This window comes from Myotis yumanensis, unplaced genomic scaffold, assembly GCF_028538775.1.
Source record: "Myotis yumanensis isolate MYYU_CA2020_CCGP unplaced genomic scaffold, mMyoYum1.0.hap1 SCAF_5, whole genome shotgun sequence".
Lineage (NCBI taxonomy): Eukaryota > Metazoa > Chordata > Mammalia > Chiroptera > Vespertilionidae > Myotis > Myotis yumanensis.
The window spans coordinates 2,626,019-2,641,429 of NW_027223756.1; the positions used below are offsets into that span (position 1 = coordinate 2,626,019).

Sequence of the window (15,411 nt, forward strand, 5' to 3'; positions counted from 1 at the left end):
TAAATACAAACCCAAAATGAGTTTGTAATGCAAAATTACAAACCATGAGAAACCAAGCCACCAGGAAAGTCAACAGACACTTTAACAAAATAAGAACTCCAAGTATTTTAGGTAATAGAAAAACCGGAAATTTTATTAAAATGACTATCTTTAGAAAGAATTAAAAACAGCCCTAACTTGTTTGGCTCAGTGGATAGAGCACCGCCTGGACTGAAGGGTCCCGGGTTCCAGTCAAGGGCTCGATCGATGTTTCTAACTCTCTATTCCTCTCTCTTCCTCTCTGTAAAAAGTCAAGAAAAATATTTTTTAGCCCTAGCCAGTGTGGCCCAGTGGATAGAGCGTCAGCCTGCAGACTGAAGGTTCAATTTCAGCCAAGGGCACATGCCTGGGTTGTGGGCTGGATTCCTGGAGGGGTCATGTGGGAGGCAGCCAATCGATGATTCTCTCTCATCATTGATGTTACTATGTCTTGATCCCTCTCCTTTCCTCTCTGAAATAAATTTAAATAAATAAATAAACAAGAAAAAGAGATGTTTAAAAAATATATTTTAAAAAAAAGAGAGAATTAAAAACTGAAAACCATATGAAAGCAAGGTACAAAGAAACATAATTGGCTTATTTGGGAATGAAACGCAGCATACAGAAGTGAAAAATATAGTCATTGAAATTTAAAACTCAACCTTAAAATACTCGAGGAACGTGTCAAAGATAGATCAGACTCAGCTGAAGAGAAAGCAAACAGGAAGACAGAGCTAGCAACTCCGTAGAGAGAGATGGGAATGGGGAGCAGCGGGTAAACACGAGGAAATTCACAGCTGAGGGTGGGTCTGTGCAGAGTGAGCTGAGTTACTCCCTAAACTTACTGCGTCGGATGCGTGGTCTCGCCCCGCGGCCTGCAGGGCCTGAGACGCGAGTCCCCGCAAAGGGCAGTGGCTGGACGGCTCCCCGCCCTGGTGACCCAGTCTCCCTGCCGCCAGCGCCACATGCCCTGCGCCCCCTTAGGGGGGACCCCCATCAGCTTACCAAGACCAGGCTCGTTGGTTTTGAACTGAGCAGTCCCGCCCCACCCCGGGAACCCCAAAGTGCTCCCGCAGGGACCCTAGGAGAGGCTCGTGCCCGGTCCTACCTCTCTCGGGGGCGTTCGCCTGGACCTCCGCGTGGCCCCTCCCGCGCGCGGTCTACTCCTCCGGCCGGTGAGGGAGGAGCCGGTTTCCGTTTCTCCCGCGGCTCCCCGCCGCCCGCACTGCGTGTGTTCATTAGCAACTGGCAGCCTTCCCGCTGCAAACGGCGGCCGCTGCCTCCGGGTGGACCGGGCCACCGGGGTCCCCGGCCCGCTGCCCGCCTTCCCACCACAAAGCGCCGGCTCCCAACGAAGCTCCAGAGCCGCCCTGGGCCTCGGAGCACTGTTACCTCGAGGGTGACCCCCCCGCCCCCCGCCACCAGGGCGCATTCCCCGCGGGTGTAACTTCAGGTGTGTTCCCGCCGCCAGCACGCGCCCAGCTGCCGGCTGTTAGGGGAACGGGCCTGGTTTTCACACGGTCCCGCTGCGTTAGGTAACGGCCAGGACACAGGATGGCAACCCTGCCCCGGTGCGGGGTGCGGGGTGCGGGGTACGGGGGAGACCAGGCAGTGCCCTTAGAGCAGTGGTTCTCACCCTTGGCGGCACCTGGGAATCTCAATGAGGCCCGGAAATCAGGATTTTAAAAAGGTTGAGCGCCACTGCCTCAGAGGGACAGGTAGAAGGGGCTGCTGCGCTGGCGGGCGGCGCGGGGACTCCGCGTCCTAACCCGCCGGGAGGGGCCGCCCCCTCTGGGATCGCACGGCTCCGGCTCCGTCCCTCTGGGCCGCACACCTTGCTGCTGTCGCACCTCGTACCGCACCCAGGAGGCACTGTGGGCCCCACTCCTGGCGCGGGATGGCACCGCGTGTGACGGCCCGATGCAGGCAGCCTCAGCGCCCGGGCCCGCGCCGCCGGAAGCGCCCAGCAGGTGGATTGAAGCCCCGCAGCCGGGGCGCTGCTCAGCCTGCTCCTCGGCTGCCTTGGGCCCGGGGGCCACACCGGCGACCCGCCGCCCTGCGCAGCGAGGCCGACCCTCAGGCTGGAGAGGTGGCCGCCCTGGAGAGGAAGGTGGCCGCCCGCAAGTCCAGCCGCAAGGGAACCACTGTTGACACCAAGCACCGTAGGTTAGTTTGTCGCCGGCCTTTATTTAAACGGGGCACACAGGTGTAGTCTGTCTTACTGCTCATCAGTATCCTGTCGTTGCGGTGCCGCCTTTTCGCTGGTAACGGCAGGTCACCTTTTTAAAAAAATATACTTTATCATTTTTTACAGAGAGGAAGGGAGAGGGGTAGAGAGTCAGAAACATCAATGAGAGAGAAACATCGATCAGCTGCCTCCTGCACACCCCGTCTTGGGGATGTGCCCGCAACCAAGGTACATGCCCTTGACCGGAATCGAACCTGGGACCCTTGAGTCCGCAGGCCGATGCCCTATCCACTGAGCCAAACCGGCCAGGGCGGCAGGTCGCCTCTTCATTGCTGTGTAATGTCCCGCGTGCCTCTGCCAGGCGTGTTGGTGTCTATCACGCGAGCAGCTGGATTGTTTGCAGGCTTGTCTGTTATAAATACAGTGGGGCCTTGACTTACGAGTTTAATTAGCTCCGAGACCGAGCTCGTTAAGGAGCTCGTTAACTCAAATTACTCTATCAACTCAATGCAAAAAATCGGCCGAGAGACAGCTGGTATCTCAAAAAACTCGTTAGTCGGGACACTCGTAAGTCAAGGCCCCACTGTATGCTGCCACAAGCTCCTGCATGAGCACTCATTTCTCTTCAAAAGACTCTCCTTGCGCCTAGAGTTTGGACACCCGCTCCCCGCCCCCCCTCCCCCCGCCCGCCCCAGGACATCGGCAATGCCGGGTGAGTGTTGAGGCTCCCCGCTTGGGTGTGGTGCGCGCTACTGCCACCTGGTGGGTGGAGACGGGGATGCTGCTCACACCCACATCGCACAGGAAGTCCTCCCGCAGCGGGCAGCACCCCGCAAACCCCCAATGGAAGCTGCTCGGGTTCCGTCCCGCCGGCCTTGGGAGCCAGGGTGGCTCCCTCAGGGAGGGCGAGTCGGGGCGTTAGGTGACATCGGCCTGGTGGCCGGCCCCTGGCGGCCCGTGGCTGACGGCCCGCTGCAGGGCGCCCCGCACGTCCCGGTTCCGCAGCGTGTAGATGGCCGGGTAGAGCAGCGGCGTGAGGTTGATGTAGACGAGGGACACCAGCTTGTCCTCGTCCAGGGAGCGGCTGCGCAGGGGCCTGGCGTACATGGCGGTGGCGCAGCCGTAGTGCAGCACGGCCACGGTGAGGTGCGAGCCCACCGTGTGGAAGGCCCGGCGGCGGCCCGCGGCGCCCCCCACGCCCAGGATGACGAGCAGCACCCGCGTGTAGGACAGCAGGATCAGGGCGAGCGGCAGCACGAGCAGCAGCAGGCAGGCGGCCAGCAGGACGCGCTCCTGGAGCTCGCGGTCCCCGCAGGCCAGCACCAGCACGGCCGGCAGGTCGCAGAACACGTGGTTGACCACGCCGCCGCGGCAGAAGGGCAGCCGGAAGATGGCCGTGGTGAGGCCCAGGGCCAGGACGGAGCCCCCCGCGCAGCAGGAGGCCAGGAGGCCCCAGCAGAGCCCCGCGGTCATGAGCCGAGGGTAGTCGAGGGGGCGGCAGATGGCCAGGTAGCGGTCCAGGGCCATGGCGGCCAGCAGCAGGCACTCGGAGCCGCCCAGCGCCACGAACAGGCCCATCTGCGCGGCGCAGGTGGAGGGCGCCACGGCCTGGCCGCCGGGCGGCAGCAGGAAGCCGGCCAGCATGCGCGGCGTCAGCACCAGCGAGTAGGCCGCCTCCACGGCCGACAGCGCCCCCAGGAAGAAGTACATGGGCGAGCGCAGGGCGGGGTCGGCGGCCGCCAGGCCCAGGATCAGCAGGTTACCCGCCAGCGTGGCCAGGTAGAGCGGCAGGAGCAGCGCAAAGAGCAGCGCCCGCAGCCACGGGGGCCACCCCGAGAAGCCCAGGATCACAAACTCCCGGGGGGCGGTCCCGTTGGCCCAGGGGCGCATGGTGGGACGGGGGGAGGGGCGGGCTGGAGAGGACAGGCACGGGGACCCCCTCCTAGGAAACACAGGGGCCTCGCCTCTCCGGGGCTCCAGCCCTCGGGGACCCTTACTGCTCACACCCGCCCCGCCCCCAGGACTCAGGGTCTCTGCGGTCCAGTACTTTCCACCCCTTTCCCACAGCCGGGTTCTCCGGAGTCAGCTGTGCGGGGCTGCGGCCGCGCTCCCTCCGCCTCCCCTGCCCGCGCCCAGGTGCCTTCTTCTCAGCGTCCCCCCTCCTGTCCCTTCCAGCCTTCTAACCCCGCGGCGGCGGCACCCACGGGGCCAGGCGGCCCAGCCCACAGCGAGGAGATGGAGCTGGTGCCTGGGGGGAGCGGACGGAGGGGACTCCGGTGTCTATGGGACGGCCTCCTGGCTGAGCGGGCAAGTGCTTCTGCGGGATGGAGACGTCCCTCCTGCAGACAGAGCCACGGGGATGCAGGGGCTTGAGCATCTTAGGAGCCCCGGCGGAGGCTGGGCGCACGCGCCTCCCCCACCCCCACCCCCACCCCTGCGCGCGCGCGCGCGCGCGCACACACACACACACACACACACACACACACGTGCTTCCTCCGTGCGCCCCCCTACACTGCCCCTGCTCCCGGGGCTCACCTCCCAGCTCTGTGCTGCCAGCCCTCGTGTGCCCCTCCCCTCCCCTCTCCTGCCCTGGACTCCGTTTTCTGTCTCACATTTCCCACTTCCTCCCCTCCCTAGATTCAGGAAAACCCATCCTGCGCCCGTCATCTCTCTCCGACTCAGTTACAGTGAAAAACCGGCCAGGGAAGGCGGCCGCCCGCTCCGGATGCAGAGCAGCCTTCTGACCCGACCGAGGGCGGGATGGCCGCCTTGGCTGAAGCTCCGCTGATGGACCCTGAATCTAAAGACCCCCCTCCAGCTGCAGACCCTGAGGTCCCCGCCCTGCCCACCCCACTTCCCATTCAACCTGCCCCAATGAACACGCCATTTCCCACCGCACCTTCCCTGCTTCGGCGCTGGCGCTGGCCCAGGGTCACTTCACGATCAGGAGGTCACAGCAGGTGAATTCGCTGTCCTGACCCTCAGGGCCACCGGGGACCCCATCCTGTCACAAACACCCCAGGCCTCAGAGGGTCCCCTCTCCTCTCCTGACTCTCCTCTTCTCTGCTAACCACAGCAGAGCCCAGCGGTGCCCCCGCCCCCTGCTTCCTTCCAATCGCTGCACCAGCTGGAAGGCCCTGGACAATGACAGGTACCGGGTCTGAGCCTCCCTCCAGGGTTAAGTCCAAAGCCCTCAGCACAGCCCCACTGTCCTGCGGTCCCTCACAGCTACTTCCAGCCTCGTTGCCTGTCGCCTGCTGCTCACCCAGTGGGAGCAAGTGGCCACCTGTCCGAGCAGACCTGCCCCTGCACCCCACTCCCGTTTCCTGGGACCCCCTGGAAGAGCTGGGGGGACTCTGTGCGTCCTCCCGGCTGACTCGCATGCTACGTCCTGGCACGTCTGCTGTCCTCTAATTCCACGGCTGTTGTGGCAACTCCACTAAACGCCTAAACGCCGTCTCAGAATAAAAGATTTGGGCCCTATTTGTTGTTTGCTGAGTTACTGTAAGTGAAGGAATTAGTTACTCAGCCCTAATGTCCCCACATGCCCCCCCCCTCAGTGTCCCTAACCTGGATTTCAGGCCCTGGAACCTCGACTCAGAAGACTCACCCCTTTACAACAGCCAGTGGCCCCAACATCTGTTGGCTCCTCCCCTCAAATGCCCCCCAGCATGGACCGTTCATCTCCAATGGGGTCCACGCAATCAATCCGCTTCAAGGTAGACGCCTTCCCCAAACTACCAGAGTCATGTCTGTCTCCCCACCTGGCCAGCAAAGCTCAATTGTCCTGCCTTCCCCGTAACTCACTCAACCAAGAGGCACACTCGTCTCCCTGTCTTCTTCCTCTTCATGCGCCCCAATCCTTAAACCTTTGCTCCTTTGGTGCCTCCTTCATGCTCGCCCGTCCCAAGGAGCCTTACCTGGTTCCGTGGAAACACTGCTTCAAAGCACTTCCATACGTGACATCATGATGCCCATCAATGCCCATCAAGCTGTCAGAGCGGGCTGGCGTCATTCCTGCCTGTCCCACCGCTGGTTCCTCTCCTCAGGGGGAGCTGGAGGGCACCGAGGCCATGTTTATGGAGCGAAGACCAACAGCCACTGCGCTGTGAGCCGTGCGGCGTCCTACACTGTGTGACGGAGAGCTGGTCGGGGTACCAGAGCACGTCTCCTCACCTGGAAGATGAGAGGTGGACCAGATGGTCTTTAAAGTTTCTTCCAGTTCTGATGTTTTTATGGTTCCATCAAAAGCTCTGTTGGTGGTTATGTGTGTCTTCCCAAGGTAAACCATTTGTTTTTTAAAAACAAGTTATGTTGGCCGGCCAGAGTGGCCCGGATGATTGTCATCCTATGCACCGGAAGGGTGCGGTTCCATTCCCCGTCAGGCCACATATCTGGGTGGCGGGTTTGACCCCCAGTCAGGGTGCACACAGATTGATGTTTCTCTCTCACATCGATGCCTCTCTCCCCCCCCCCCCCCAAGCCTACCCTCAGGTGAGGATTAAAAAATACATTTTTTGATGTTTCAAAAGCCCATAAGGAAGTTGGAAGGCATGGGTTTAACTTAGAATTCTGAATGAGCAAGGGGGACATTATGTTAGGTGTAATATTGTTGATGTCAATCTGTGGGTCTCAGAGGCCCTCGGGCCAGTGTACACAGCAGAGCTGGCCCTTGTGGCAGGCCCGGGTGTTTGTGTCAAGTGTCCACTGGCCGGGTGTGCGCAGTGCATTGTGGGATGCGCTCTGCCTCATCATTGGACCCTGGGTGGCCTCAGGGAGTCTGGGGCTGAGTCCGGAGAGCTGGCTTCTAGTCCTGCCTGGGATGTTGGCTCAAGTCACTTCTTCCTCCGGATCTCAGATTCCTCACCTGCCTCCTTGATGTGGGACTCGGGCTCCGTAGCCCCCAGAACCCCAAGATCTAATTGTCCATTTTCGTGGAGTGAGGGTGGCCCAGAGGCACAAACAGGCTTTGGTTCACACACCCCTGGGCTTTGGTCTCAGCTCTTCCTCTGACCAGCGGAGAGACTTAGGGGCCCGTGGAAGTGCTTAGTGATGGGCTGAAGTGAGGAACGGGAAGTGCCTGGCGCGGCAGGGCCTGCGCGTAGGAAGTTGTATTGAATAAAAAACCCCAAATATCAGGACATGCTCCATGCGTCCCTGGGCTCCCTGCCCCCGGTGACCATCTGGGGAGGGAAGAGTTACCTGGAGAGACCAGGCGACCAGCGGGGCGAAGACCTGGAGGGGAAGCGGGAGCAGCCCAGGGCTACCTGCCCAGCGCTCCCATCCCGAGACCCGCCGTGCCTCCACGGTTCCAGCTGTTGCCTCTCCTCCCCAACCTCTCCTGCGGCTCTTCCTCCGTGGCCTCCTGGCTCTGCCCTGCCTTCGTGGGCGATACCCGAGGCGCCCACGGGAGCAGAGGACAGAATCACCATAGCTACCCCTTGCGGTCAGTCCCTGGCGTTGGCTGACCCTGCCGTTCGCAGCAGCATGTTCCAAGCTCACTGTATGCACAACACTATCTCATTTGGGCAAGGTCGCTATGAAGCAGTGGCGTTTATTATTATTATTATTATTATTATTATTATTATTATTATGTTTACAGATGAGGAAGCTGAGACTCAGCGAGATCACCTGTTCACGGGGTCACCCAATGTCTCCCTTGGCTGGGATTTTGACTGATTTCCCAGTCTGTGCTGTTATGCGGGGAGACTCTCTCTCTCTCTCTCTCTCTCTCTCTCTCTCTCTCTCCTGTCAGCCCTTCCTCACCCAAACAAAGGACATGGGAAAGGACTGAGGACAGAGAACAAAGCAGAAGGAGGAGGTGTGTGACCAGAAACAGGCGGGGAGCCTGCGGAGGGCCGTGGAGGACAGATTAGGAGTGAAGACATGTGCTGTTCGGCAGTGTCCCCAGCGCACGTGGTTCACCAGGCTCTGAGCTAACACAGAGAGAAACAGAGACAGACCGACAGACAGACAGACAGACAGACAGACAGACAGACGGACAGAGACAGAGGAGAATCTCCCATGGCCCCCAGCCTTCTGGACCTGACACTCCCTCCTCACGTTTCCTCTCCATGGCAAACGTGGGTTTCAGCCGGTGAATGCTACCAGGGGCTCTGCACTCAGTGCCTGGCACCCTCTCCCCACAGGAGCCACTTCCCGTGGCCTCCCTGGAGGAAAAAGACCAGAATATGCAAATTCATTAAAGGAGACACCCAGACGCAGGGCCACCAGACCCCAAGGCCAGCCCGAATCACACCCTCAGCTCCTCGGTTGACCAGGCCCATTGCCCACTGTTCCAACAAGGATTTCTGAGGGAGGGAGGGGTCCAACCTGGGGTGAGGAGCAGGTGCCCTGAATTCTGGTGAGAAGTGCCAGCTCCAACCACACAACTTGGACACACCTTCCCTGCTTGGTCCCACCCTCGCCATCTCTGCCCCACCTGGCATTCGCCATGTAGCTACTGCATGTGCCTATCCGTTTCTCCCTGACCTGACACATACTTCTCCATAGCACAGTCCTTCCGCACTGGAAATCTACTCATTCTTCAAGGCTAAGATGGACCATCAGCTCCTTTATGCATAAAAAAACAACAAAGTAGCAGAGTAGATTGTAAATGGATTTTATAGAAAATGGAAGCAGGCAGACTCCACCACATCGCTGTCTTCTCCCAGGACCTTCCCACTTCTGTCCCGAGGGGCCCTCAGTCGGGAAGTTACCTAATAGGTTTCTCAGGGCCCACTTAAGGGTCTGGTGGATCGAGCTCCAGAGCCTCATTAACGATCTTCTCCCCCCACGGTGGTCCCCGGGGCGCATGAGGACTCAGAAGGCTGGCTGCAGGGATGAGATGGGGAGGACTTGGGAAATCTTAACGGGGTCTCCAGGGAGAGTCTGAAAATTCTGGGCCCAGGGGACAGGCAGCCAACTCCCTGCAGTGATGAAGAAATTGTCTGTAGCAAGAGCTGGGGGTAAACTGGAGCCCAGGAGAATGAGTCTCCCAAAGCAGGTTGGAGACAGCTCCCTGGAGAGAGGAAAAGAAAGTTACTGCTTTCTCCATATTTCCCCAAAGTTGGAACCAAGGAGTAGCCAGGGGACTGGAGATCTCAGAATAGACCGACTAGTGTAGTTGATGGGGGTAGAAATCTTCATCACCACCACCATCACAATCATCATCACTACCATCACCACCACCACCACCATCACCACCATCACTACCACCAGCAGCAGCAGCAGCAGCAGCACTGTCATCACCACCATCATCACCTCCATCACCACCATCACTACCACCACCACCACTATCACCTCCATCACCACCACCGTCACCATCATCATCACTGCCATCACCACCACCACCACCACCACCAGCAGCAGCAGCACTGTCATCACCACCACCATCATCTCCATCACCACCATCACTACCACCACCACTGTCATCACCACCATCATCACCTCCAACACCACCACCACCACCACCACCACCACCACCACCAGCACTGTCATCACCACCATCATCACCTCCATCACCACCATCACTACCACCACCACTGTCATCATCACCATCATCACCTCCAACACCACCACCACCACCACCATCACCTCCATCACCACCACCATCACCATCATCATCACCACCATCACCACCACCACCACCGCCACCACTATCACCTCCATCACCACCACCGTCACCATCACCACCACCATCACAACTACTACCACCACCATCATCACTGGAAAGTGCTGAACAACAAAACCCAACAACACAGACTTCTTGTGTTCTCATCGTCCATTTGCTGAGAAAATGATAGCATTAAAGGATATATTTTTAAACATTTTTTTATTGATTTCAGAGAAGAAGGGAGAGGGAGAGAGAGATAGAAACATCAATGATGAGAGAGAACCATTGATTGGCTGCCTCCTGCACATCCCTTGTTGGAGATCAAGCCCGAAACCTGGGCATGTGCCTTGACCAGAATCGAACCTGGGACCCTTCAGTCCAAAGGCTGATGCTCTATCCACTGAGTTAAACCAGCTAGGGCAGGATATATGGTTTTGTATTCAGCTATTCCCATTTAATATTGAATTATACACATTTTCCATGTATTACATATTCATTCTCTTTAACTGTCTATTTCAAGCATTAATTTATTTTTTAAAAATATTTAATACCTGGTTCAAAATTCAAAGGTTATAGCCCTAGCCAGTTTGGCTCAATGAATAGAGCTTCGCCCCACAAACTGAAAGGTCCTGGGTTCAATTCTGGTCAAGGGCACGTGCCTGGGTTGCCGGCTTGCCCCAGTAGGGGGCGTGCAGGAGGCAGCCAATCAATGATTCCCTCTCATCATTGATGTTTCTATCTCTCTTTCCCTCTCCCTTCCTCTCTGAAATCAATAAAAGTTTTTTAAAAAGAAAAAAAAGAGAAAAATATCCATGGGTGAGGATTAACAACAAAAAAATTAAAAATAAAATTCACAGGGTATAAAAGTATAGCTGCCCCAGGACCCCTGCTCCGCACTCACCCAGAGGCAGCAGCTTTTATCAGGTTCGTGTTTCTCCTCAGAGAATATTCTAGGCACATACAGCATAGCATGTGTGTGTGTTATTTGCAATTTTTAATGGACAAAATATTAGCAGCATCCTCAAATTCTTATCATAAGTCCTCTTTCACTTAGCAGTATATCTTGGAAATCATTCTGTGTTCGTATATTTTAATTTATGTAACAAACACTTGTCTGGTAGTGTTTACTATCTACCAGACAATTTTCTTTGTTGATAGAAAAATATCAATCCCTTCAATCCACATAACAACCTTTTTGTGTATGTCCTATTGTCACCACGAAGGCATCAAGATGTGGCGTGACTTGTCCATGGTCGCACAGCGGCTACGCGGGTGGAGTGCCCATGCTCTCAAACAGGGCGGTGCAGCCCCTGCCACCTTGCACTGCCTCAGGACCACAGTGTCCCCGTTCCTTGTCACATTGCATCCCATGGCATTGCAAGGAGGCGCCATAATTCAGCAAGTCCCTCCCTGTTGAAGGACATGGAGATGGTCTCTTCTGATCTTTGGCTCTTATCATCGATGTGGCAATGAGTGTCCTCGTCCCTGGGTTATTTGGAACGTGTTCAACTAGTAGGTCAAAGGGCCTGTGCGTTTCCAATGTTGTTAATGACATGTTGCTTTCCACAGTCATGATAGCCCTCGGCGCTTCCATCTGGAACATACGAAGGTACCCCCTTCTCCACGCCTTCGCCAGCACAGCAGTGAGGCGGTCTGTCGCTGATAATGCAGTACAAATTGTCTCAGCATAATTTTCATTATGCTTCTCTACAAGTAAAGTTGACCTTTTTATATTTTTAAAAGATGTTTGTATTTTTGGCTGGTTATTCGTATTCTTATTTTTTCTATTTTCCTTTGTTTTTTTTTTCTTATTGGTTATAACTTGTTTTTAATTTCCTGGTTTGATATTTGTCTTCTGTTGTTTATAGTGGTTTTTGCCATGGAGAAATTTTTTTTTCTTATTTCAATGTAGTCAGACTTATATTTTCTTTAATAGCTTCTGGTTTGTGCATCATACTCATACTGGAAGACTATCCACATTCTAAATAAAAAATATTTGCCTATGCTTTCTTCTTAAACGTTTATGGTTTGATTTCTTAACCATTAAATGTTTGATCCATGTTTATCCTGTAAGATGTAGGTTGGAATCCAATTGTATTTTTACATACTTGTTAGCCATCATTTAAAAAATAAACATTAAGCCCGCCTCCCTGTGGCTCAGTGGTTGAGCACCGACCTATGAACCAGGTCACAGTTGGAGTCCGGGTCAGGGCACCGGCCTTGGTTGCAGTTGCGGGCTCGATCCCCAGTGTGGGGCGTGCAGGAGGCAGCCGATCAATGATTCTCTCTCATCATTGATGTTTGTATCTCTCTCCCTCTCTCTGAAATCAATGAAAACATATTTAAGAAATAATCATTAAAAATGACATCATAGACTTAGAGAAGCACAGAAAGCAATAGTACAGTTGGATGAAACTTCCCAAAGTGAAAAAACAGAACATGACCAGAATTCCAGAACTCCCCGTCCCCTCGCACTGCCCTCCCGCTTCCCCGAGAACAGCATCGTTAGCACCTTGTTTGTTCCTGTGGTATCGAGGGTGTGGCAATGGCTTTGGACAAGTGCTGCCCACGGCCTAAGATTTATCCAGGTCCCAATGTGTCCCCAGTGGTGATTGTGGGAAATAAAAATGGAACACCCGGCACCGCTTTCTCAGATGAGTGGGCATCAGGCACCCCAGATACGGTAGATGCACAGCAAAGAGTGACACTTAATTGAGAAAAAGCGTAGAGATAGCTGGTGCCACAGCTACACTGAAGGGTGATGCCAGCGACCCACAGTCACTGCACCCGCGGCTGCGCTCGGGCTCGGGGCTCGGGGCGGGATCTGGAGAGCTGTTCCCCTAAAGAGGGCACCCCCGCAGGAGTATCAGTGAGAGCGGGAAACCCCGCCATCCCCTGCGTCCAAAGAACGAAGAGGCCCTCCCATCCCAGACGACTTACTCAGGACAGAGCCAGCCCCGGGGGATCACCCCGAGTCTTCAGCAGCGTCAGCGGCCCTGGCGGCGGTGCCAGTCTCTGCACAGGGAGCTGTGACCGTGACCTTCCTGGGACCCCTTGCGACGCCGCTCTGAAGTGTGTACTTTAAGGGAGGCTGGAGTTTGGGGGGGGGGGGTCCCTCCAGGCGCGCGCAGTGGGCTCGACTCCGTGCAAGTCTAACTCTTGGCAACAAAACCCTCAGAGTCCCACGTGCGCCCGCGCCCGCGCCCGGTGAGCGCCGCGCAGCAGCCCCGCCGCGGGAGCTCGTGCGGGGTCGGTACGGGCTCGCTGTCCGTTGGGGGCAGGTCCGAAAGGAACGCGCAGCGGGCGAGAAAGAACTTTATTTCCAACCGGAGCCGGGGGCGGGGCGGGGAGAGGGCCCGGGGCTGCCCGGCCAGCGCGCTGGCGCCCATCCCCCGCCGCGGTGGCTGGTGCGGGGCCTGGGGAGGGAGAAGCGGGTCTGGGGGACGGGCTCTTTGGGACAAGGGGAGGCCCCAGGTCCCCCGGCCTCGTGGCCCCCCGAGGAGCCGGTGGCGGATGGCCGGTAGCCACGGATGCTTCTCCGGGAGCCGCGGGCCCCGCGGCCGCCTCAGGACGGAGGGCAGCCCGCGTGCGGGGCCGGCTTTCCCGCCGCCCACAGCTCTCCGTCGCCTCCTTTGGCACCTGGGGAAGGACAAGGTGGGCTCCAGGAGGGGCTTCGGGCTGCGAGCCAGGAGGGGTGCTGCCCCCCCCCCCCCCAGGGCCCGGTCCTCTGTGTGGCGGCGGGGCCTGGGAGGCACTGAGCCCACGGGCGCAGGCAGCGGTCCCTCTTCCGAAGCAGGGCCCCTGCAGGTTCCTGCCGGCCCCTCCCAGCCCCTCCCGGCCCCTCCCGGCCCCCCGAGCTCGCGGAGGCCGTCTGAGGGGTGGATGGCTCTTAGCCAGCCCGTGGCCCCTCCTCCCCCCTTTCCTTTCCACCCTCAGACCCTCAAGGCCAAACCAGTCCCAGCCCCGCATCTGACCCTCCTTGTCTGGGCCCCTGTTCCTCTGCTCGGTCTCCATTCTGTCCCACTTTCTCCTATTCCTGCCTCTCTCCGTCCCACGGGCCCCTCCCTAGACCTCTCCTCGGCCTCTCCCTCCTCGGGTCCCTCCGACTTCCTCTCCTGCGTCTGCCGCGCCCCCCCTCCTCCCCCTCCCTACCCCCCAACCCGACCCTCAACAGAGGCGGCTGTGACCTTGGGGCAGGTTCTGGGTGTCCTGGGCTCTGGCATTGGGGATGGGAGCAGCGGTGGCGGTGGGGACGGGGCTGAGAGAGAGCAGCAGCAGCATCAGGACCAGTGGGCCCCACATAGCGAGGCAGTCGGGGCTGCAGGGAGGGGCGAGAGGGTGACGGGTGGGTGGTCAGAGGCTCACCCTTGGTCCGGCACCTCCTCCCACCCTGCCCAACCTCTCTCCTCCCCTCCCCTCCCCTCCTCCCCCTCCGTGTGCCAGGCCCAGCGCCCCGGAGGCCCGCCCTCACTCGCAGGCCTCAGTCACCCCGCACCTGTCCACAGTCCGGTCACCAGCCTCGGGATCCCCAAGGACTGTTAGATGCAGACAGTTGCCGGAGCGGCTCCTGGAGCTCTGGGCGCCAGCTCGAGCCCAAACCACGCCCCCACGAGTGGCCCCGCCCCGCCACGAGCCACGCCCGCCCACTGTGACACCGCCCCTCGCAATGGGCACGCCCCCAGGACATAGCCACGCCCCGTTCTTTAACCACACCCTCCGAGTCCACACAAGTCCTCACCCGCTGGACACACCCTGTCACCACAGGCCACGCCCCTAAGCCAGAGCCACCTTCTGTGCAGCGAGACCCTGAGTCCCATCCCACCTTGTCTTCTTCCCAGATGCGAGTCCCAGCCCTGAGGGAGCCCCCAGCCCAGTCGTCCCCGAGCCCGGCGTCTGGGGGTCCTCATGAGCGTGAGCTCGCGGGTCTGCGCAGCTCCCTCCCGGTCGCCCCTCTGTCCTGCGGGCTCCGGCTCCACCCAGCTGCTCCGGCTGCCCGTCCCCGCACCGGCCCGCGGGCTCTCCAGGCGTCCGCTGGGGCAACCACGGGGTCGCTCTCTCTTCTCTCGGGGGCCACTGGCCCGCACCTCATGTCCAATGTCTGAACGCCGTGATTTCATCTGTTTTGTCCAGTTTTTTGGCTAAAAATGGAAGATGACAAGTCTGTTATGTTTTGAGTGATGGCCTCTTCATTGAACCTTTCGCAATTTTATCTTTAATGTTCTTAAATTTCACTGTAGTGGAGGGGTGTTTCCGGACCTTTCCTGCTCAGAGCTCCGACCTTTCTTTCCAGGTCGTTTTGTGTGTGTCCCCCCCCCCCCCCCCCCCCACACACACACACAGTGACATCCACTTACACTCTCCCCTTCATCCGGGGAGCTTCCCCGGATTTGGAGGTTCCTGGGATGCGGCTGAAATCTCGACTTCTACCTTTTTCATTTCTTTCTTCTCACTGAAGCCGCTGCAACCTCTTCCCACACAGTCCGCTCCCCCTCTGCACCCTGGCTCAGCTGACTGAATGACTCTTTTTGTTTTCTCTTGTCTGATTCCACATCACAATATTAGGCAGAAAAAAATGTTTCCTTGGAAACTG

The 15,411-nt window shown here is 57.9% G+C and overlaps 1 protein-coding gene across 1 annotated transcript; it reads right to left on the reverse strand.

Annotated features, from left to right (window-relative positions):
- Positions 1–3,124: 3,124 nt before the first annotated feature.
- Positions 3,125–4,096, reverse strand: LOC139010081 (olfactory receptor 10AC1-like). The gene has a single exon (XM_070414188.1). It carries the CDS (start codon positions 4,094–4,096, stop codon positions 3,125–3,127), a length of 972 nt encoding a protein of 323 aa, XP_070270289.1.
- Positions 4,097–15,411: the final 11,315 nt, after the last annotated feature.

Excerpts from the sequence above, each read along its gene's own strand:
- LOC139010081 (XM_070414188.1), bottom strand. The coding sequence starts at position 4,096 with ATGCGCCCCTGGGCCAACGGGACCGCCCCCCGGGAGTTTGTGATCCTG.